Genomic DNA, 22,515 nt, shown 5'->3' with positions numbered 1-22,515 from the left:
ATGACCTGTTACTTATCAAAGTACCAAGGTTCAACCATAATACTTTTCTAAGGGGTGCATGAAACAATTTGCCCACTCAACACCAAAAATTCACATTAAAAACAATAAAAAAAACTACATATAAAAGGCCAGCCTTAATTTATATAGTAACACAAAGTGCGTTAGAAATAATTGAAAGCTTAAATGTCAATAAAGAGTGAGTTTAAATAACGATGGATGTGGGGATGAACATTTTATCTACTTTTAATTGATAGTGATTGGTAATAATTGATTTGATCAGTCACTTTATCCAACAGAAATTAATTCAGTTAATAGTAAACAGCTGCTTTGTAATGGTGAATTTATACATGGAATAATACATCAGGATATGGGCTGTTAAACCCCTAAGATTTTCAAAACATGAGAAACATATTTATTTTGACATTATTTAAATCTCTCAGATTTATGTTGGGTGTGATTAGCTTTAGCCAGCTGTGCTAGTGAACCGTTATCTCACCTTCCCCTTCAGATCTAACACATAAACCGCGCTGGCAGACATCTCTCCACCTCTCTCGACCACTTTTATCGGTAATGTAGAGAAGTACGTTCACTTCTGAGGCATCGGTGTCTTTAATGAAGAACTGTCATCCGTTTAAGACGTTCACAAAATCATCAAACAGCGGATAAGAGATTTAGAGGAACCGGGTGTTGCCGCGATCAGCGCGTGTGTGACTGTAGCGCCACCTGCCGCACTGGATGAATGAGAACACTGCAGTACCACTTACAGACAGACAGACCGCACTAGTCTAACCTAACAAGTGCAGAACTTCATATTTTCCTGTTTGCCACCAATTCCAACTGTTATATATATATATATATATATATATATTTGGAAAAAAAACAAAAAAAAAAACATTTTCATCTGCCATCACTTCAACACCTTATCCTTGAGTAATCATGCTAAATTGTTAATTTGGTACTAGAAAATCAATTGCCATTTTATCAAACACTGCTGAAAGCTATTTGGTTCATTAAATGAATCTTAACATGGTCTTTGTGTTTGTTTTTGAGTTGTCACAGTATGCAATAAACTGGCATGTCTTAAGGTCAATATTAGGTCAAATATGGCTTTCTCTAGAAACTCATCAGTCAATGAAGGCTATACAATGCTTGAAATTGGAAAAAAAAACTACACTACAGTCTTCAAAGACAAAGGACAACTGGCTCTAACAAGGACAGAAAGAGATGTGGAAGACCAGATGTGCAACTAAACAAGAGGATAAGTACATCAGAGTCTCTAGTTTGAGAAATAGACGCCTCACATGTCCTCCGCTGACAGCTTCATTGAATTCTACCCGCTAAACACCAGTTTCATGTACAACAGTAAAGAGAAGACTCAGGAGGAATTATGGGAAGAATTGCAAAGAAAAATACACTTTTGAAACAGAAAAACAAAAAGAAAAGGTTCGAGTGGGCAAAGAAACACAGACATTGGACAACAGATAATTGGAAAAGAGTGTTACGGATCTAAACACAATTGAGCATTTGTGGGATCAGCTAGACTGTAAGGTGCGTGAGAAGTGCCCGACAAGACAGTCACATCTATGGCAAGTGCTACAGGAAGTGTGGGGTGAAAGGTCAAGTGCTACAGGAAGTGTGGGGTGAAAGGTCACCTGAGTATCTGGACAAACTGACAGCTAGAATAAGAAGGATCTGCAAAGCTGTCAATGCTGCACATGGAGGATTTTTTGATGAGAACACTTTGAAGTAGTTTAAGATGTTCACATGTCAGCAACACTGACATTCCTGTCTTGCAGGAAATCACGCACAGAACGTGCAGTATGACTGGTGGCATCGTCATGCTGGAGGGTCATGTCAGGATGAGCCTGCAGGATGGGTACCACATGAGGGTGGAGGATGTCTTCCCTGTAGCGCACATGCATTCAATTGAGATTGAATGCAATGACAACAAGCTCAGTCTGATGATACTGTGATACACCACCCTAGCCCATGACGGACCCTCCACCTCCATATCGCTCTAGAGTAGAGGCCTCGGTGTAACGCTCATTCCTTCGATGATAAACGCGAGTCCGATCATCACCCCTGCTGAAACAAAACTGCGACTCGTCAGTGAAGAGCACTTTTTGCCAGTCCTGTCTGGTCCAGCGAAGGTGGGTTTGTGCCCATATGTGACATTGTTGCCGGTGATGTCTGGTAAGGTCCTGCCTTACAACAGGCCTACAAGCCCTCAGTCCAGCCTCTCTCAGTCTATTGCGGACAGTCTGAGCACTGATGGAGGTTGTGCGCTCCTGGTGCAACTCGAGCAGTTGTTGCTATCCTGTACCTGTCCAGCAGGTGTGATATTCGGATGTCCTGTGCAGGTGTTGTTACACATGTTCTGCCAATGCGAAGATGAACAGCTGTCATTCCTGTCTCCCTGTAGCGCTGTCTTATAAGTTATCTTTACAAAAATACAGTGTCCCGAAAAGGGATGTTTCTTTTTTGTTTTGTTACGTGTTCTACAATTAAACATACACTTTGGGAATATACAGTGTGTGCTCATAATGTGATGTCTTGACATAAATGCATTGCCATTTGTGACAGTATCTGGAAAGTGTTTGCAAGGCATTTATTTTTCATTTTTAGAGGATTCTCTTTATTGGTTCTGCTCTGTTCATAGCTGTTGATGTCAGTCTTTCCACTAGATGTCACTTGACGCTAAGCAGTGCTCCGTATATGACTGTGACTGTCCGTCTGACATCCCCTATGACTGTCATTTGCAAAGTTATAGAACGTAAAATTAGGTTCAGGTGAAATTTAAACAGAAAATATCTTGAAGCAGTATGAACAGGATGCATGTGTGTATATCATATCAAATGAAACTCCTTTAGCTGTTCAGCTCAATACATTTCAAATGTGTCCCCTGTTCTAATAATGTCTTTTAAGAAAGATGTAATGGAATCAGGTCATGATATAACTTGTTTGTCTAAAGACACAGAGTCATGGCATAGCAAGCGTTTTATTGGCCCTGTGTCTACAGAAACATGTGCATTAGATGATCTAGAATTTCAGGCTGTACGTGTGTCCATATGTTCTGCATGCCATTGTTCAGAATGAGATATGACTCTGACATCAGACATGGTACATTTTAACTTTGAGATGTGGACAACTCTAAGGACTTTTTGTGAATAAGTACATATTAACTATGTATAACCCCCAAGAGAGAAGATAAAAAAGAAGGAAAATGTGAAATTGCTTCTTGATATTAGTCAATAATACAATAAACTGCCAATGAACGTCATGTTTGGTGAAATCTTTGCTATCTCGAAAATCCTAATTCTAACAGTTTCTCAATTTTCTTACGATCAGCAATTCTTTGTATTATGCTGCAATCAGGGACGGATTACTGACCGGGCCAATGGGGACAGTGCCCTGGGGCCCTTGAATGCTCAGGGGTGCCCTGGGCTTTAAGGCTGTGTGATCTAGTTTTGTGATCCCCCCCCACTTGAAAACCCTTTTGGGCATGAACAACGAACAACCCAGACCCCAAACCCCCCCTCCCCCCCACCCCCACTCAACAACGTTTTGGGTGGCCCCTGGGCCTTTGTAAATCATAATCCGTCCCTGGCTGCAATGGCTTTTTTCCAATGCAACTTGTACTCGTTAAACCTTTTTTCACATTTATATGAGTGAAACCTTTTATTCATGTCTATCGTTAATATTAAAGTAATTTCATTATAGTCATCTTCAGGGTTGGGAGGGTTACTTTTGAAATGTATTCCACTACAGATTACAGAATACATTCTGTTAAATGTAATTTGTAAAGTATTCCGTTAGATTACTCAAGGTCAGTAACGTATTCTAAACACTTTGGATTACTTCTTCTGCACTGGTAGATCCATCCATCCTCCATCCATCCATCCATCCATCCATCCATTCATCATCCATCCATCCATCCATCCATCCATCCATCCATCCATTCATCATCCATCCATCCATCCATCCATCCATCCATCCATCCATCCATCCATCCATCCATCCATCTATCTATCTATCTATCTATCTATCTATCTATCTATCTATCTATCTATCTATCTATCCTCAGTTGTTCTGTGTTGCAGTAAGGATGTAATAATCCAGAAACCAGCCAACAATAGCCATTGTAACACTGCCTTCTAATCCTACTGCAGTTCAGGCCTTCACAGTAACACCCATTCATCTGACCAATCACCAACAGGATGGATAAAGACGCATGACATCAAGCACAACATTGTTCAAAGACTCTCATTGTCTCTCTCTCGCTCTTTCTCTCTGTATTTTCTAATAGTCTTTTTAACCTCTTCCCTTGTTTCCAGACCCGTGATGTGAGTTATTGCTGCTCTGTCCTGGTTTCCAAATGTGCAACTGATCCATCTACTTTATGAACACACAGATACAGTGCCGAGAACAGACAGTCAAGCATATAACAGAGCAGTGTTGCTCCACTGGTGGGACTTGTGACCCCAAAATGAGTTGCAGGTTTGGTCTGATTGGGTCATTGACTTAATGTCAAATTTGAAATTGTGAGATGCTGAGTGATGAATTTGGTCAAGTGGTGTCTCTGGGACAGTTTTGTGAAAGACTCAGTGCAAACTCAAAGCACTTTACATTGCATTCACACACCATTGACAGCAGAGCTGCCATGCAAGGCGCTAGCCTGCCATTGGGAGCAACTTGGGGTTCAGTGTCTTGCCCAAAGTCACTTTGGCACATGGAGTCGTGTGGGCCGGGAATCGAACCACCAACCCTGCGATTAGTTGCTGACCCGCTCTACCACCTGAGCCACAGCCGCTCTATAAAGTCCATAAACACAGTGTGAGACCCTACCATCGCTTCAATCTCTAATCTGTGATTTCACTGTCCATACTGATGCTGGTTGGCTGTATAAAGGGGGCATTAGAAAGACTGAACTGCCATTCCTCATAACAGTCACTGACATGCCCGAGTTGCACGCTGCTCTCTAAAATGTTGTAGCATTTATTGGGGATGCGAGAGAAACATGGCACTCAAAACAGTTGCCTGACAGGTTTGTCAAAACAGCATTGAGGCATGGTGCTGTAAATCAGCTTTTAGATCTTAAAGGCACAGTTCACCCAAAAATGACAATTCTATTGTAATTTACCACCTTTGTGGCATGCCAAACCTGGTATGAATTTATTCTGTGGAACACAAATGGCATTCAACATCACAAACTTTGATTTGAAGCACCCAAAAAAGTATTTGAAAATCGGACAAAAAGTCAAACGTACTCGACGAGTTTAATGAGGGAATGAACTACAATCCCACGAGCATTGCGAATGATGTAATCAAATTCAAAACTATGAAAAAATATAAAAGGATTGATTTACAGTTGTTCACTAAAAGCATAAAAGCAATTTATTTATATTATTTATAGAGCGCAACAGTCTAGTTCCCGGAAGTAAAAATCACATTCATTTTCTCCATTGACAAATTGATTTTAAACAAGAACTTATAAACCTAAAAATAGACCAACCGTGAGCTCCGAGGTTTTACATTGATCGTACATGCTTCTGTTGATGCCATCAATCCACGTTATTTCATTTTCATTTTAATGGTGGTATTTCCATGTAAATAATGATCCGCCAATCAGACATTCCTGGGCAACAAAGTGCGCCAACAGAGCTTTGTAGCGATCGCCCACTCCCATGACACACTGTGAATGACGCAATCGAGTCGCTCTCCCAACAACTCTCAAACTACTTACACATTTGCATATATCTGAATATTTTGCAATTAAATTAAAATACACAGTATTGTTTCTAGACCTGTAATGAACCACTTTAAATCAATAGTTTTATGTTTTTCCATCGTTTTTAATGCAATTACGTCATTCGCAATAATTCGTGGTTTGGCAGTTCAGTCCCTCATTACTACACAGTCTTGCACCTTTTGTCTTTTTGTCCAATTTTGAAATACTTTTTTTTCTTTAAATGAAAGATTGCATTGTTGGGATTCACCTCGGAGCTGGTTGGTTTGGGTCATAACTTAGAACGGTGTTAGGAAGGATTTTATGAAATCACTATGGAAAGAAATGATGGGAAAAAAATTTCCAGCTAAAAATGACTGCTCTATTACCTTTGAAGCAACCAGACTTACAATGTTCATATCAAGAGTCATATCGAGAGTCTTGGGGGTGGGCTCTTTTGACTTAAGACCCCTTCGAACACCTTAGCAAACGCAGAGCTGTAGCAACCACCCACAACACTCCAGCGTTGTGGCAAAGACTTTTGCATGGGCAAAAACCATGCATTTCTTCACATATTCACTAGCACATTTGAGTAACAGCTTTGTGTTTCAGTCACAGTTTCAGTCGCACTACAACTCTAAAACAGGGAATGCACCAGCAGGTGACAAATATAAACAAGTTCTTCTTGTGCCACCAGTTATATTCAACCGAACGAGACTGCATGTGTGATAAGACTGCAAGACAGTTAGACAAGGAATGAACTCAAACCGCACAGCTATTATTGTGTGATCACGAGGATTTTTAAAAAAACTAAAATTGTTTTGGAACTATTTTAATCAGGAATGAATCCCTCATTTTAATGCCATGGGGGAATTGTTCATAATAAGAATGAAGCTCTGACACAGTTTGAGTATGTTACTATAACTCTATGTATTTGTAATAAGCTACTGTATATTAGTAATGGGTCAATATAGAGATTTGTTAATATTGCCTATAATGACACCGTTCACTTTGGTGCATAATGTTCATCGTTTTATGTATAAAATGTGTGTTCAGAATATGACAATAGGTCATGCATTGCTTAGCATGCTTACTTAACCTCTCCATTGCCTCTCCGATTTCGGAAGATGGGACATCTTTTTTATTCAAGGAAGTTATTGGTTACACTTTTCGTAGAACACAATCTCTTCCTTCAACTATGAATATAAGTCAATGCGACGTCCTCAGTAATATAGTCAAAGTGCTTTTGTGTGCATGAGGACAAGATTGATTGTGTACTATCATTTGGGATGGGAATCGTAAGGAATTTAGCTACAATTCTGATCATGATTCATTTTAGGCAGTATCTATTTACACTAAATGCAAATAGTCAACCTTGTTGGCAAAGGCTATTTCCACTAACTCCACCCACTTTTGCTCAGGCCATTTAACATTAGTACAAATGGCATATTTTACTTCTATTTACTCTTTGGCCCCAAATTACTATGATCTCATATAACAGGTGCTAATACACTAAGTAAAAACGCATAAATAACAACACATGTAAATGTGTTGGACACACCCTTCAAAAGGAGGCTATTGCGTGTGGTACTTTCACCAAATGCAATTATATGATTACAGCTCTCACTAAATACCATTTAATAAAAAATGTCAATATGGAATTTATATGTTTATATCATAAAATCCCTGTGTGGCAGTGCTCCTCGTCCCCCGGCAGCTGGCCGCAGCTGCTCCGTTGGGGTGGACGGTAGTGGCGAGAACTCTACTATGGCGTATCCCTCCTACTTTCCGGGTTTCGGCACCACTGTAAAGGGATCAATGGAAAGGAGGAGGCGAGAACCGGCTTGACAATATAAATAATAGTTTTAATGATAAACTTAAAAGACAAACACACACATGACGGACATGTCTGTAAACGATCTCTCTCTCCCGCACAATCCTCTGCAGTCGACCTTTATCCCTCTCGGAGGCTTAATTAGCCTAATACGGGACCGGGTGTGTAGGATCACGACCCGGCCCCGCCCTCCGCCCTGCCACACCCTGCTATTTAACAAGTGTAAATGTAGTTGATGGGAATGCATAAAACATTCTTCACTTGAAATCAGGGCTGGACAGGTAATCTGGTATACCGGACATTTTCCCGGTGGGCCGATGCACTTTGGGGCCGATCAGGGCCGGACCGGCCATCAGGAGAACCGAGCGGTCCGAATGAGCTGCCGCTATGCGTAATGGACCACAAAACGGCACCAGCGAACACTTTTGGGCCACTTGCTATGTAAAATCCCAGGCCGATTACTCTTCCCAGTCCAGCCCTGCTTGAAGCATTCATAATTCACAAAGATAATACAATATTAAGTACAGTAAGAAGTGTCGGGGTCAGAAGGGTGGCACGGGGTGGCAGCTGCCACCCTAAAAATGAGCTTTGCCACTCCAACTCGGATCCCGCTCGCATACTAGAGATGGTGTGCAGTAGCATTCATTTATTGAGATACATTTACAGACACACATTCGGTTATTACGACCAACCCTATATACATTTCAGAAGCATACAGCATTGTTGCATTCACAAAAGCCACTGGTCAAACTGAACAGAACAGTTTGCCAGTATAAAGTTTTTAAATGATGTGCCAATCGAAACTATGATGTTACTTTGAGTGTATTAATCTAATGACTGTACAAACCAAAGGTACTACTAAAAACACACATTTACACAAATATACATCCAAGATACTCCCTTGGAATACAGCAGTCCATTCCCTGTCAATCATCAACGATATAAACAAAGGCAGCACATTCATAAGATGTTGGGAGTGTAAATTGACTGTATGCAATTCATTGGAAGAATATAAATATGCATTGATATTATTTTGTGAGTCCTTGTTAAATGGGACATGTTCCCTTTATTACAGAGAATGTAAGGCTTATTATACATCTAAATACAAGTCAAAAATATTATTTAACATCACTGAATCAATCTTAATACATTAGATTACTCCAGCATTACTCATTTTAAGGGTAAACTCAGGTTGAAATAGCTACTTCAGGTACAAATTGGAGGTTACCTCTTTTTACACCAGTGTATATTTGGGTTGAATCTGATGAAACCTGTTAAGAGCATGTCTAAATCATAATTCAAAATCATAAGAAATGATACTTGCATATATATAATTTTCATATTTACATTTTAAATGAAATGAATGTCACAAAAACAGGCTTCCATTTCTTCTAATTTTAGGGTGCAATATGACCTGAATATGTTTTCATGAGATTCATTTGCTAAAAATCTCATGAAGTTGTGTTTGGCTTTGTTGTGGTTTGTGGCGTGAGTTCTGTCGATACAGTAAAATTCAGTAACAGCAACTCTTTACTCATATCAGCTGATGCTTCATTCACACCCTTAAAGAAACTTCCGTGATGCTTCAATCTGTGCTGCCTGAAAATACAGCAAATAGAAAGAGACTCAGGGATATTTGTGTACGAAGAACTGATATTTGACTGTTAATAGTGTGTTAAAACCAAAACAAAGCTATCCTTACCTTTCCTCTCTCCTGCTCTGCAGGGTTTCACTGGACTTCACGAAGATAACGGGGACTCCACCCTGCACGAGGAAACCAAATTCTCCCTCTTTTGGTCTGAATATTACCCTGGAATAACAGAGAAAACTAGAGATGTTAATACACAGTCTTTGACAGATAAAGGAAATATTTATCTGCCATATATGGTGCAGAATTTCTAGAAACAGAAACATTCTTAAAGTGGCGGTCACACTAGGTTTTAAACCCATTCTCAAATTTCATTAGCTTTACATCCTTGATGTTGAGATTTTCTATTGGTTAACAATTTTTTCCCTATACAAAATTGAATACAAGTTCACAATACTTAAAAAATAATTCCAAGGTTCCTGATAATGTCTCTGAGGAGAAGCATGTACAAGGAGAAAAGCAGAGGACCTAATACTGAGCCCTGCGGCACTCCATACTTCTACTTGATCTGAAAACGTCTCGTTAACAAAAAAATAAGTGGTAGCAGGCAGATAAATAGGACCTAAACCATGCTAATGCCTGTCCACAAATGACAACATCATTCTCAAGCCGATCCAAGAGCTTGTTGTGATCTATCGTGTCGAAGGCAGCACTAAGATCTAAAAACACTAGAAGAGAGATGCAGCCATGGTCAGATGATAATAGCAAGTCATTTCTAACTATTATAAGTACAGTCTCTGTAATACAGTGGGGCCTAATTCCTGATTGACATTCTTCACAGATACCATTTCTCTGTAAAACATTCATATTGTTGGGAGGACACTAACTTTTCTACTATTTTAGACATAAAGGGTAGATTAGAGATCGGTCTAAAATTAGCCAACTCTCCAGGATATAGCTGTGGCATCATGATAGGCGGTTAGATAACTGCCAGCTTAAAAGTCCTGAGGACATGCCCTAAAGATAGCGAAGAGTTAATAATATTAAGAAGATTTTCTGAGATTAAATGAAACACCTCATTCATTAGCTTAGTATAGGTTAGGTATAGGGTCTTGCCTACATGTTGTTGCTTTAATATATTTTGTTAACTCTTCCTGTACTCAGTGAAGGACTGAAGTTGCTGTTAGGGAATACTATAAGACAAGAAAGACATACAGCTCATGAGGATGAGTAAATTACAGAATTCAAATTTTTGGGTGTACTGTCACTTTAAGACAAGTTCACTCTATTGTAATGAGCTAATAGCAACTAACGTGGGTGAAACAGTGTGCTCTATGGACCTGAAATGACTCACTTGGCTTGAGTTTCTCCTGATTTTATCCTCATTCTGCGAATCATGAATTGATTGGTGCTGAAGAAGCCAGACAGATACGAGTCTTTCTCCCACTTGATCTTCAACCTCAGCAACTCTCCGATGTCCCTATCGGACGTCACCAAGAAGGAGATGGTGCTGTTGGTTATCATAAAGGGCCTAGGAGGCGAAAATAAGACAAAATAATTGCTCCAAAGAGAACAAAACCATCGAAATTTAAGAGAACACATTATAGTGTGTGTGTGTGTGTGTGTGTGTGTGTGTGTGTGTGTGTGTGTGTGTGTGTGTGTGTGTGTGTGTGTGTGTGTGTGTGTGTGTGTGTGTGTGTGTTTGTATGCATATACATGTTGCATTTACTGTATTGCTATTGTTTTGTGGCATCTATGTCTCTGCTGCTGTAACACCTCAATTTCCCTCCGGGGATAAATAAAGTATTATCGTATCGTATCGAATAAAGACAAGAGTTTTTCTAAACATTTGTCATGGTAATATTAATAAATGACCATTAACAAGCATATTAATACCTTTCAATTTTACGGGCATTTCTGTTTACTTTTATACGATTTTGGTGATTTGTTGGATAGCCAGTTGATGTCTAATCAATGTAAAAATCTGGGTCATAAAGCAAAACCAGTTTTGAACTACTGCTATAAAACATGTAAATAAATAAACTGAAATCTGCACATTTTTACACACAAATCGGTGCAGAAAAAGTGAAGAAGTGTCCATATTCAGTGCTGGGCTAGCTATTACCTTAATGTTAGAATAATACATATTCAAGTGTATTAAACAGTCAATTTAGATTTCTTTATTTAAGATTTCTTTATATTTCTTAATAACTGATGTCCTTTCACAAGTTCACTGGTTCATATAGTTCTGGAACAAGGCCTTGACATTAACACCCACCCACCTGCCAAATGAGGGTAGAAATCAGAAGTGGGTCACTCCGTTACTCTTATTAGCCACTTTGACAGGTGACGTTTTCAGGGCTTTTCCCGCATTTCAATTTCTGCGAATGTCAGGCCGCCAAAGCAAATTCAATTATATACATCTTGCGTTCACTACTTTAAACACAAAATATTCTTTTAGTCTAAAATGTGTGTTTTGTTCGCCATGACTGAAGTCTGGTTTTCGCTTGAGTTTGGTGCCAACCATAACAGACGCACTTGCCCGAGTGAACTGCACTGTGCGCAATTCTATCTCTGGAGCGTGCACGTAAACACGCTTCCCTCATTATGCTTGCTCCAAAGACAGGATAGCGCAGAACTGATCACATGCTTAATTCAACCAGGCTTCCATCAATACAATCACAAACATATGCAACCTATTAGACTAAACCATCAATTTTGAATAATAATTGGCTTAGGCGTTATAAAAAATAAGGGTGGAGATAGGGAAGTGGAGGAATGCCAAAAGAATCATCACTGATGCGAGGGAATCAGCTGCTTATACTGTATCCTTGGGATATGATTGGCAGGCCTAGATGAACACTGGTGTTCCTCAGGATTCAGTGCTTGGACCCCTCCTTTTCTCTATCTACATTTCATCACTCAGACCTATCATTAAGGCACATGGTTTCTCCAATCACTGCTACGCTGATGAACTGCAGCTCCAGCCTGACGACCACACCATCTCTGCTCATACCTCTGCCTGCCTCTCAGAGATCTCGGCCTGGATAAAGGAAAGTCACCTTCAGCTCAACCTTGCCAAGACAGAACTCCTCGTGATCCCAGCCAACCCGTCTGTTGACCACAACCTCTCTATTCATCTTGGCTGAACAACACTAACGCCAACCATAACAGCACGGAACCTGGGAGTGGTAATGGTGGATGACTAGCTTATCTTCAACGCAAACATCTCATCAACCACCCAGTACTGCAGGATCATGCTTTACAACATCAGGAAAGTCTGACTTTTCCTGTCTGAATATGCTACACAGCTCCTGATCCAAGCTCTGGTCATTTCAAGGCTGGACTACTGTAATGCTCTGTTAGCCGGTCTCCCAGCTAGCACGATTAAGCTACTGTAGATGATCCAGAACACTGCAGGACATCTGGTCTTCAATTAGCCAAAGAGGGCTCACGTCACCCCACTCTTGATTTCACTCCACTGGCTGCCAGTAGCTGCCTGAATCAAATTCAAGGCTTTGACACTGTCCTTCAGGACAGCTAATGGAACAGCACCCTCTTACTTCAATTCACTCCTCCAGGTCTATGTCACAACTCATTCTCGGTTGTCAATGAACGAGCAGTGCCTGGTGGTCTCGTCGCAAAGAGGCAGGGTTGTGGACTTGAGTCACATGACTTGGACTTAACTTGGACTCGAGTCACAAATTTGATGACTTGCGACTCGACTTAGACTTTGACAACAAAGAGTAGTGACTTGACTCGTGCCTTCTGACTTGGAAAGGCTTTATACCTTCTAAAACCAAAGATCATATAAAAAGGTGTAGCAAATCAATTATTTATTTCCCCAATAAACAATTTGTTTGATTTTCAAATATGCATTCCATGTTCCACATTCAACCAATCAGAGAACCATCCAAACATCTTTAACGAGAGTAAGTTTGAAGACTGCGCATTCAAGGATGACACAGCCAAAATAATACCAAAGGTAATTTGATTTGGATTTAAAGAATACAATATCGAAGGCACTGTGGACCAACGAAGGTAGGGTTACCACCCATCCCATAAAATACAGGCTCTCCTGAATTTAAAGATGAAATGATGCGTCCCCAATCAAATTAATACGGGATGTGATTTGTCCCATATTTAAGCTGGTAAGATTGTGTAATGGCTAAATCGTTCCAGATCATTAATTTAACATTAAGTAGAACATTTTGCCTACGGTGGGTAAGGGATTGTCTGAAAAGTCCAGACATTGTGCTAAAACGTAATGATAACTTGGAGGGTGAAATTACTATAGTAATTCAACGTAATATTCAGACATTAATTTGGGGAAAGCGCATTAATGACTCGTTTATGACTTGATGTTTAAATTTGAGGACTTGGGATTGACTTGACTTTGCATGTCTTGACTGTCTTGACTTGGGACTTGACTTGGGACTTGCCTGTCTTGACTTGGGACATGACTTGGGACTTGCCTGTCTTGACTTGGGACTTGACTTGGGACTTGCCTGTCTTGACTTGGGACTTGACTTGGGACTTGCCTGTCTTGACTTGGGACTTGACTTGAACTTGCCTGTCTTGACTTGGGACTTGACTTGAACTTGCCTGTCTTGACTTGGGACTTGGCTGTCTCGACTTGGGACTTGATTGGGACTTGCCTGTCTCGACTTGGGACTTGACTTGGGACTTGCCTGTCTTGACTTGGGACTTGACTTGGGACTTGCCTGTCTCGACTTGGGACTTGACTTGGGACTTGACTTGGGACTTGACTTGGGACTTGACTTGGGACTTGACTTGGGACTTGACTTGGGACTTGCCTGTCTTGACTTGGGACTTGACTTGAACTTGCCTGTCTCGACTTGGGACTTGACTTGGGACTTGCCTGTCTCGACTTGGGACTTGACTTGGGACTTGCCTGTCTTGACTTGTGACTTGACTTGGGACTTGCCTGTCTTGACTTGGGACTTGACTTGAACTTGCCTGTCTTGGCTTGGGACTTGACTTGAATTTGCCTGTCTTGACTTGGGACTTGACTTGAACTTGCCTGTCTTGACTTGGGACTTGACTTGAACTTGCCTGTCTTGACTTGGGACTTGACTTGGGATTTGCCTCTCTTGACTTGTGACTTGCCTGTCTTGACTAGGGACTTGCCTGTCTTGACTAGGGACTTGACTTGAACTTGCCTGTCTTGACTTGGGACTTGACTTGAATTTGCCTGTCTTGACTTGGGACTTGACTTGGGACTTGCCTGTCTTGACTTGGGACTTGCCTGTCTTGACTTGAACATGCCTGTCTTGACTTGGGACTTGACTTGGGACTTGCCTCTCTTGACTTGTGACTTGCCTGTCTTGACTAGGGACTTGACTTGAACTTGCCTGTCTTGACTAGGGACTTGACTTGAATTTGCCTGTCTTGACTTGGGACTTGCCTGTCTTGACTTGGAACTTGCCTGTCTTGACTTGGAACTTGCCTGTCTTGACTTGGGACTTGCCTGTCTTGACTTGGGACTTGCCTGTCTTGACTTGAACTTGCCTATCTTGACTTGGGACTTGACTTGGGACTTGACTTGGGACTTGACTTGGGACTTGACTTGGGACTTGACTTGAAATTGCCTATCTTGACTTGGGACATGACTTGGGACTTGACTTGGGACTTGACTTGGGACTTGACTTGGGACTTGACTTGGGACTTGACTTGGGACTTGACTTGGGACTTGAATTGGGACTTGAATTGGGACTTGAATTGAGACTTGAATGCAAAGACCTTGTACTAACTTGTGACTTATAAATCAATGATTTTGTCAAAAAATGTGTTTTGGATTGAGCTTCCAACCACCACACGATCAACTAATACAGCTGTAAACACATCTGTTTTGCGAGCACTTAACCAATAAACATTAATTTCACTTTGTCTCTTTATTCTGCACTAGCATATTTACTACTCCAGCCACTGTGCTAACTTTTTTATGACAAATTGCTTGGTTTGTTCCTCATTTGTAAGTCGTTTTGTATAAAAGCATCTGCAAAATGACTAAATGTAAATGTAACCAGCTCATCCAGAATTTACATTTGTAACTTAATTAAAAATACTCACACAGTGACAGAGATGTCCTCCCTTTCGTCAGTTGTGCCGAACAGCGACACTTTCATTGGCTGTTCCAACATAGTCATGTTTTTATCACTAAAAACGTGAAGCTTAATCTGGTAATGAAACACTGTAAGTGAATGAGGGGGATTAACACAAAAATCATTAGAAGCTGTTGAATTGAATTAATGCAATCAATTCAACAGTACAATTCTGAAAACAAATCAAACGAAACACTATTTCCAACCTAGTTTACGTCCATAAAGCGACACATTTCCAAGTGAAATTCAACGAGAAAAAAAATGAAGGGTGGGTGTTTCAGAAGTGAACCACGTTGTAACATTTCGAGAAAATATAGCAAAGACAAAAAAACAATATCTTGGAATAAAGTGCACTAACGAATCATGATCAGGAATTTATAAATGGGGTCAAATGTGATTTCAGGTTGACTAATTTTATAATGTATATACTATGTGTGTGTTTTTATTATTTTTATGGATCTATTCAAGTCCAAGTTTTAAGTAAAGCTCACCCTTGAATGGCATCATCTCTCTGGTTTTGAGGTACATTTTTGCGTTCCTGGTGGTTCGGATCTTGTTGACGTTGTAGCCGAGTTTGTTGCAGCGGTTCTTGCGACAGCTTAGGCACAGACCTTTGTTGAAGGCGTTTCTGGAGCTGCAGCGGTACGCCCAGCTCTGTTGAGCCGGATTTAACAGTGAATCGATGAACAGGTGCACGGAGCGCTCGTGAGAGCATTTCACAATCTGGTCCATGTCTGATAAGGGGCAAAGTGAGAGGTCAGAAACAGATCTTTCTAGAGTTAAAACTGAAGGTACAGAACAATAATAAACGACATAATAGGGCTGCAACTAACGATTATTTTGATAATCGACTAATCTAATGATTATTCTAATGATTATTCGACTAATCTACGATTATTACTACGACTTTTTGTTACTGTTTCTCCAAAAGACAAACTCTGCTGTGATCAGCGCCATGTTGTTTTGTCCCATGACTCTGTGCGTCGAAAGTTTAACACTTTACTGACAGCACAGAGTCTCCTGAACTGAGATCAGTTAGTTTAAATGAATTTAAATTATGTGTTGCCTTTGGCGAAGCCAAAATAAACAAGAAACAGGGCTTGTTTATGCACTTATAATCTGCTGTTTTACTCGCGATTTCTATGAAAGTGAATAATGTCATTGTTGTTTTAGTAACTCTAGTGTTTGTTTCACCAGGAAACTGCTGCGATAAATACAACATGCCACGTAAAAACATGTGGTATGGTAGCGTGATTCTATTAGAACCCGTAGCTAATATAGACCAACGGTCCAGCAACTAGGCATCCTCCAGCAAATTAATTTGCTAACATTCTGAACGCAACTTTAGACAGATGTCTATGGCTACTACTGTTAAACTAAAGCATGCAAAGTGATGACAGTCACATACTGTAGATGCCATAGGTAGCGATGAGCCTCATGGTATGTTGAATGCTGCAGCCAGGTTGGAAAGTTCCGCCATTGGGATAAATGTCCACGTGACCCACTGGCCTCTGGATCCCGATGCTGAGGTCTGGCGTTCCTCTGGTGTTCGTGTGCAAGACATCAACAAAGCTTGCATCGTCAGGTGAGAGACGCCTAAGACTGTCGGCATTCTCAAAACTGGGTCCTGCTGGGTCAAGACCTACAACACAAGGGGAATAACATGAGATCAAACTACATTTAGCAAATTTGTAGGAAATCACAACCCAGTAGGAAAGAATAGTAACTTTAGCATCTAACATGATTTTTAAACAATGAAGTTGAAAGAACGTGGGCGGATTGCTTTAACGGAAGCATATTCCATCGATGAACAACATCGCTAGGTCTGTCTTTAAAGTTATCATTGAAAATAAATTCATCTATGGGATAAATGAAGTTTTAGTTTAGGGAGTTTTAGTTCCAGAACAAGACTGTTGCACTCTATAGCCTGAGTTTGGGGCGTGGCTACTTGTTCAGCCGGGTTATATGAACATCCATGGCAGACGTGTACACAGGAAAATAAATGTAGCGTCGCCAAAATTTGACAGAGAATGGAGAAAAACCAGAGTGAACATTGCCGTCACATTTACAAGGTGGAGGACACACACACACACACACACACACACACAAACACACAAACCACACAAACACACCACCACCATCAGAAATTATGAGATCACTCTGGCAAACGAGAATGGCAATAACGAGATCGCCGCGCAAGTCGTTAATACACTGCCGTCTCGCCCGTTAACAACAGCGATCCTGGCTAGGGTGCCGAAATGGTCAGAAACTGTGTCTATATAATATAGTGGTCTTGTTCGTAATGACGTTAAATGCTTATCACCTTTTATTTAGTATGGCCTATTTGTTCATAGGGAATCAGAGAGTGCGAAAGGGCAAGAAGAGTCTAAGTTATTGGCTAAGGTTGTTTGAAAACATACTTCACTTTTGTAATTCCGTTTGGTGCCACTAGTAGCGCAGAAATTACACGCTTCACCTTTAAAGAGCTTCCCACCTGTAATTCGGTTCACTTTGTTGTTTGTGAGGTTTCCTGCCACACCTGCTACATGTGCACCAAGACTGTAGCCTAACAGATGCACCTTGTCTAGCGGGTAATCCAACTCCTTTACAGTATACAAAATAAACAAGTAAACAAACACAACAACCATTAGAGTAATGGAAATAGAGACAAAAATGTATTCAACATTCAATTGGGTCCAGACTGAAACTTAAAACTGTTGTTAAAGGAATAGAATATACATTTTAGGGTGTACTGTTTCTTTAATAAAATGTCAGGCCAGTAAAATTAACAGTGTAAATAATGGCTTTCTTTGCACACCTCCAACCAATTGACAAATTTGGCTACATCTGCCCCCACCAGTCTGGTGTTTTCTGCTGATGTGGGGTAGTGTTTGTTCGCCCGATTCAGCCAATCGACCACAATGACATTGGCGCTGGGTTCACGCTCCAACAGGGCAGTCACGAGTTTATAGATCCAGCTTTCAAACAGACCTGCAACCTAGAGGTGATTTCACAGATTCAGTATATCGGTCACACTCAAAAAAAAAAAAAAAGAAAAGGATTTATGCTGCTTGTTCAAATTTACTTTCTAGACAACTTGATTTCACTGCGTTCTATCCATTCCAATTTTTTAAATGGTAGTTTACTTAATCCATTTGAGTTGATATGGAGTCGATTCGGCAAGGCACAGGTAGGCCTGTTCGCCTCCCGGGAGTCCTCCCACTGCCCGCTCTGGTATGTTCTGACGGGAGCTCCCCTCGGCACATATGCGTTGGCACACATCTCCCCCAGTGAGCCAACTTCCACAGGTCTTGTGAAAGGTCAGGGTAGACGGGCAGCCGGTCTTCCGGGTTCTCCTCTCTCAGGGATGGGGCACCCTCTGGCACACATGCCCAGACCTCTGGAACCTCCATGTCTGGTCCCTGGATGGGACACGGAAGACCTAGGCGGCCTCACGCCTGCAGTGGTTAACACGATCACTCAGGCTAGAGCTCCTTCTACTAGGCAGCTCTACTCCCTGAAGTGGCTTGTCTTCGCTGAGTGGTGTTCTTCCTGTGGCGAAGACACCCAGAGATGTGCAGTCAGGTCAGTGCTTTCCTTCCTGCAGGAGAAGTTGGACGGGCGGCTGTCCCCCTCCAATCTCAAGGTCTATGTAGCTTATATAGCAGCATACCACGATACTGTACAATGTACTGTAAGTCTCTCTGTAAGCACGACCTGATCATCAGGTTCCTAAGAGGCACCAGGAGGTTGACCCCTCCTAGGCCACACCTCTTTCCCACATGGGACCTCTCCATGGTCCTTCTAGGCATTCAGAGGGCCCCCTTCGAGCCCCTCGAATCAGTTGAGATGAAGGCTGCCCTCCTGACCACACTCATTTCCATCAAGAGGGTCAGGGAACTCTCTCCTGCAAGCACTCCCTGTTAGCAAAGAGTGCCTAGAGTTTGGTCCGGTAGACTCTCACGTGATCCTTAGACCCCAACCGGGCTATGTGCCCAAGGGTCCCATGACCCCTTTCAGGGATCAGGTGGTGAACCTGCAAGCACTGCCCCTGGAGGAGGCAGACCCAGCCTTATCGTCACTGTGTCTGGTGCATGCTTTGCGCACCTATTTGGATCGCACGCAGGGTTTTAGACGCTCTGAGCAGCTCTTCGTCTGCTTCGGCAGACAGCGGAAAGGGAACGCTGTCTCCAAACAGAGACTTGCCCAACGGATTATGGACCCAATTTCTCTGGCTTACCAGACCCAGACCATGCCCGCCCCATTGTGTATAGTGCCTTTCCCCTCCAAGAAGGTGAAGCCGTGCACTCTTCTCTCCCATGCGTGTTCCCGATTTGTGAATCCTGGATGTTCTTCCTCCTAGCCCTCTGTTTCACGAATTCAGCGGAGGAATTTGCAGTCAGACCCAGTATGTGTACGAACGTATCCGATACTGGGGTAAGTGCTCCAGAGGTTTTCGGTTTCCCAGATAACCTCCTGTGACGCATGTTCCACGGTACGGTCTCCCGCTTTCTCGGCAGACCCGTGCCTCCCTTGGCAGAGCCCTCTGCTCATGAGGTCTTGAAGCAACTCCTCCCCCATGATGGGTAGGATCAACCTCCGCGCCTCTTCCACATGCGGCATAAAAATGTCAGCCCATGTGTCGTATTCGCCACTCTTTATCCCCCCCTTTTTGGGGCAGGGTGTGGCCTCCACAGGGTCTTTTCCCCATGAAAGAATAGGAATGGAAAAGAACGCCTTCCCGGCGCATTTCATGAGCATTAAAGGCCCCAGCCGAATCCATTCTTCTGTGGAGAGGTAAATGTATAGAGAAAAGGCCACGGCTGGCGCGGCCCGCTCCCATACTTGGCAAACATCCCCTTTCCCCCCACTTCAGGGTTATGGGGAAGCACACAACGTTTTGGGGTGCCTGGGGAGATCTTAATTTTGTTAATCCAGTGTCCTTTTTCTGTTATTAAAGTTTTGAGAGAACATTTGTGCAAAATAAGTGTTTATTTCTATTAAACGGTTTTGTGTACAGTATATTTGCTATTGATAGATGTGTATCAAAATCCTGCCCAATATTTACTCTTTAACCTCCAGCGAGTACCATGCTACGTTTCAATCTTAAACATTGATATTGACATCAGATATAAATACTTCTGCCCGTGCTTGTAATAATATCCTGTCTTGGCAAGAAACAAAATTGCATTATACGGAACTCACCGACCATCCATGGATGATAAGGAAGGTTTGTGCATCAATTTTGAAGTTACATTCCAAAAAAGATTCCAGTATTCCTGGGACAAGATAGCACAGATCCTCATCTGGGAATTCTGCACTTCTGATGGAGAACTTTGACTCGATATCACTGTAGTCCACTGTCTGCTCAGTGGAGTTACCTGAAAGAGCCAATACCTGTTAATCTGATATATTGTTGTTTATATTGGCCATCATTATAGACATTTGTTTACATGTGTGCCAGTCAGAAGAGGATGGGCTCCCCCTGCCGGATCTTGGCTCCTCCTAAAGTTTCTCATTTTACCAAAACATTGTTTTTCCTTCATATTATTTGACACCGTTGAGGGTTTGGAGAGCATTATTCTGCTATGGAATAACATGTACTATGCAATATGCTATACAAATAAAACTGAATTGATTAATCTTTCTTTATTTGCTGATCCAGAATAAATTTCTATACAATGACCAGATTAACTAGATTACAACAAACAAAACCACACTGACCCTGGACCTGTGCTTGTTAGTTCCACTTCCACACGTGTATCTGTTCCCAAAGTTCAAGGCCAAAATGGGTCTAAATAATAGTTTTTCTTTCATCTTTATAAGGTGAATGCAAAAATAAGCTGTTAAAGACAAATGAGTCAAGACAGACTCATCCCAAAATCTATCTATAATAAAGTATTTGAGCCACCAGGAGTACAAGTTTTGCTTTTACAAACACATACAGTAATGATTAAAATATTGTATTTACAAGCTATATATTGTACATACAAGCAATTTATAAAAACTACTAATAATAATGCAACTAATATTATATTATATACATATATTGTATTTATTAATATATACACATACAATAAATAATATATGTATAAATAATTTATTTAAATAATGATTATACATTTTATACAATGCTATACTACATATATAATGCTTATTTTTTATTATAGTTTTTGCTGATATTCCACATTCATTGTTGAACAAGAAATTGGGCAATAAATTAACGATGCAAATTATATTTAAAGCTAAAATTAAAACTGATTAAATATGTATAATAAAAAAAACATCTTCAAAACAATTTTAAAATACAAAACTCACGTGCAGTCAGTGTTTTAGTTGAGTTGGAGAGAGGTTCACTCGCAATCAGAGAAAATAAGATCATCAGCAAACTTATACTTTCTTTTCCCATAGTACAGTATAAATAAATAGTTTAAAGTGAATTTTCCCAAATCCCAATGAAAAGAGGCAACGAAATCGCGCTGTTTATTCTCAGGCTGAAAGTCTCTGTGAACCTGCTGCTGTCCTTTTCATTTATACTGAACGTGTGTGGTTTCTTGGCTCTGCAGCGATTGGCTGAAAGTGAGTGGGGGCGTGGCTATGAAGCTTGCAGTGGGCACTATTAGCAAATCAAATGGGCGCGATTTACATATGACCAACTGTCAATAATAAGCGTAACATAAACAACTGCGTATGTATAAATGGGTCCTCAAGTGCTTCCGGTGGCCTGTGTGATATAACGCTAAAAATTTATGCAAAATCTTTAGTACGTGTTTTTCAATCAGACTGATATTTACTGATTTGTGAATGTTTAAACCTTACTTGTGGTATTTTTGCTTGTTGTATTGCTAAAAATGTGAGATGTCTTTTTTTTGTGTGTGTGATTTTCAATGTTTAGGCCAATGTTCAGCATCAATAAACTTTAACCTCAAGACTGTGCTACAACAAGTGCTTATTTGAGCTATATCTTGATATAATTCGCAAGAATGCTAAATAAGATCCTACTTGATAAACAGAAATTGAATTACTTTATTTAAATTTCAGTTTACCAGTAGGATATTATTTGCTTCTTGGCTGATCCTATTAGAATTGATTCTAGACAGAGCTGGACAGGGAAGAGAAATCGGCCCGAGATTTTACATAGCACCTGGCCCAAATGTTGAGGGGTGTCTGGCGGGTGTCCGCTGTCCTTTTCTGCATATCGTGGTGCCGTTTTAGCTCATTTTAGCTTTTCGCGGTCCATTCA

General features: G+C 41.0%; 2 protein-coding genes across 3 annotated transcripts in view; both read right to left on the bottom strand.

Moving 5' to 3' along the window:
- ap1m1 (adaptor related protein complex 1 subunit mu 1) overlaps positions 1-691 on the bottom strand; it is a 31,903-nt gene extending 31,212 nt beyond the window's left edge. The window contains exon 1 of the mRNA XM_052134260.1: positions 497-691. Within this exon, the coding sequence (XP_051990220.1) occupies positions 497-538 (42 nt within the window). The 5' untranslated portion in view covers positions 539-691. The remainder of the gene's footprint in view (positions 1-496) is intronic.
- A 7,080-nt stretch (positions 692-7,771) lies between these two features.
- LOC127649242 (lipoprotein lipase) lies at positions 7,772-21,755 on the bottom strand. 2 transcript variants are annotated; one of them, XM_052134255.1, is made up of 10 exons: positions 21,591-21,755; positions 20,478-20,653; positions 18,091-18,270; positions 17,767-17,875; positions 16,681-16,914; positions 15,764-16,006; positions 15,241-15,361; positions 10,502-10,678; positions 9,262-9,369; positions 7,772-9,158 (listed from the first exon to the last, which is right to left on the bottom strand). In XM_052134255.1, exons 1-10 carry the CDS (start codon positions 21,679-21,681, stop codon positions 9,011-9,013), a joined length of 1,587 nt encoding a protein of 528 aa, XP_051990215.1. In that variant the 5' UTR covers positions 21,682-21,755; the 3' UTR covers positions 7,772-9,010. The 2 variants fall into 2 exon arrangements, with proteins under 2 accessions (XP_051990215.1, XP_051990216.1); XM_052134256.1 differs by lacking the exon at positions 18,091-18,270.
- Between the last annotated feature and the right edge of the window lie 760 nt (positions 21,756-22,515).

The sequence above is a fragment of the Xyrauchen texanus genome, chromosome 9 (genome assembly GCF_025860055.1).
Source record: "Xyrauchen texanus isolate HMW12.3.18 chromosome 9, RBS_HiC_50CHRs, whole genome shotgun sequence".
Lineage (NCBI taxonomy): Eukaryota > Metazoa > Chordata > Actinopteri > Cypriniformes > Catostomidae > Xyrauchen > Xyrauchen texanus.
The sequence above is the reverse complement of the archived record's forward strand: the minus strand, read 5'-3'. Positions and strand labels throughout refer to the sequence as shown.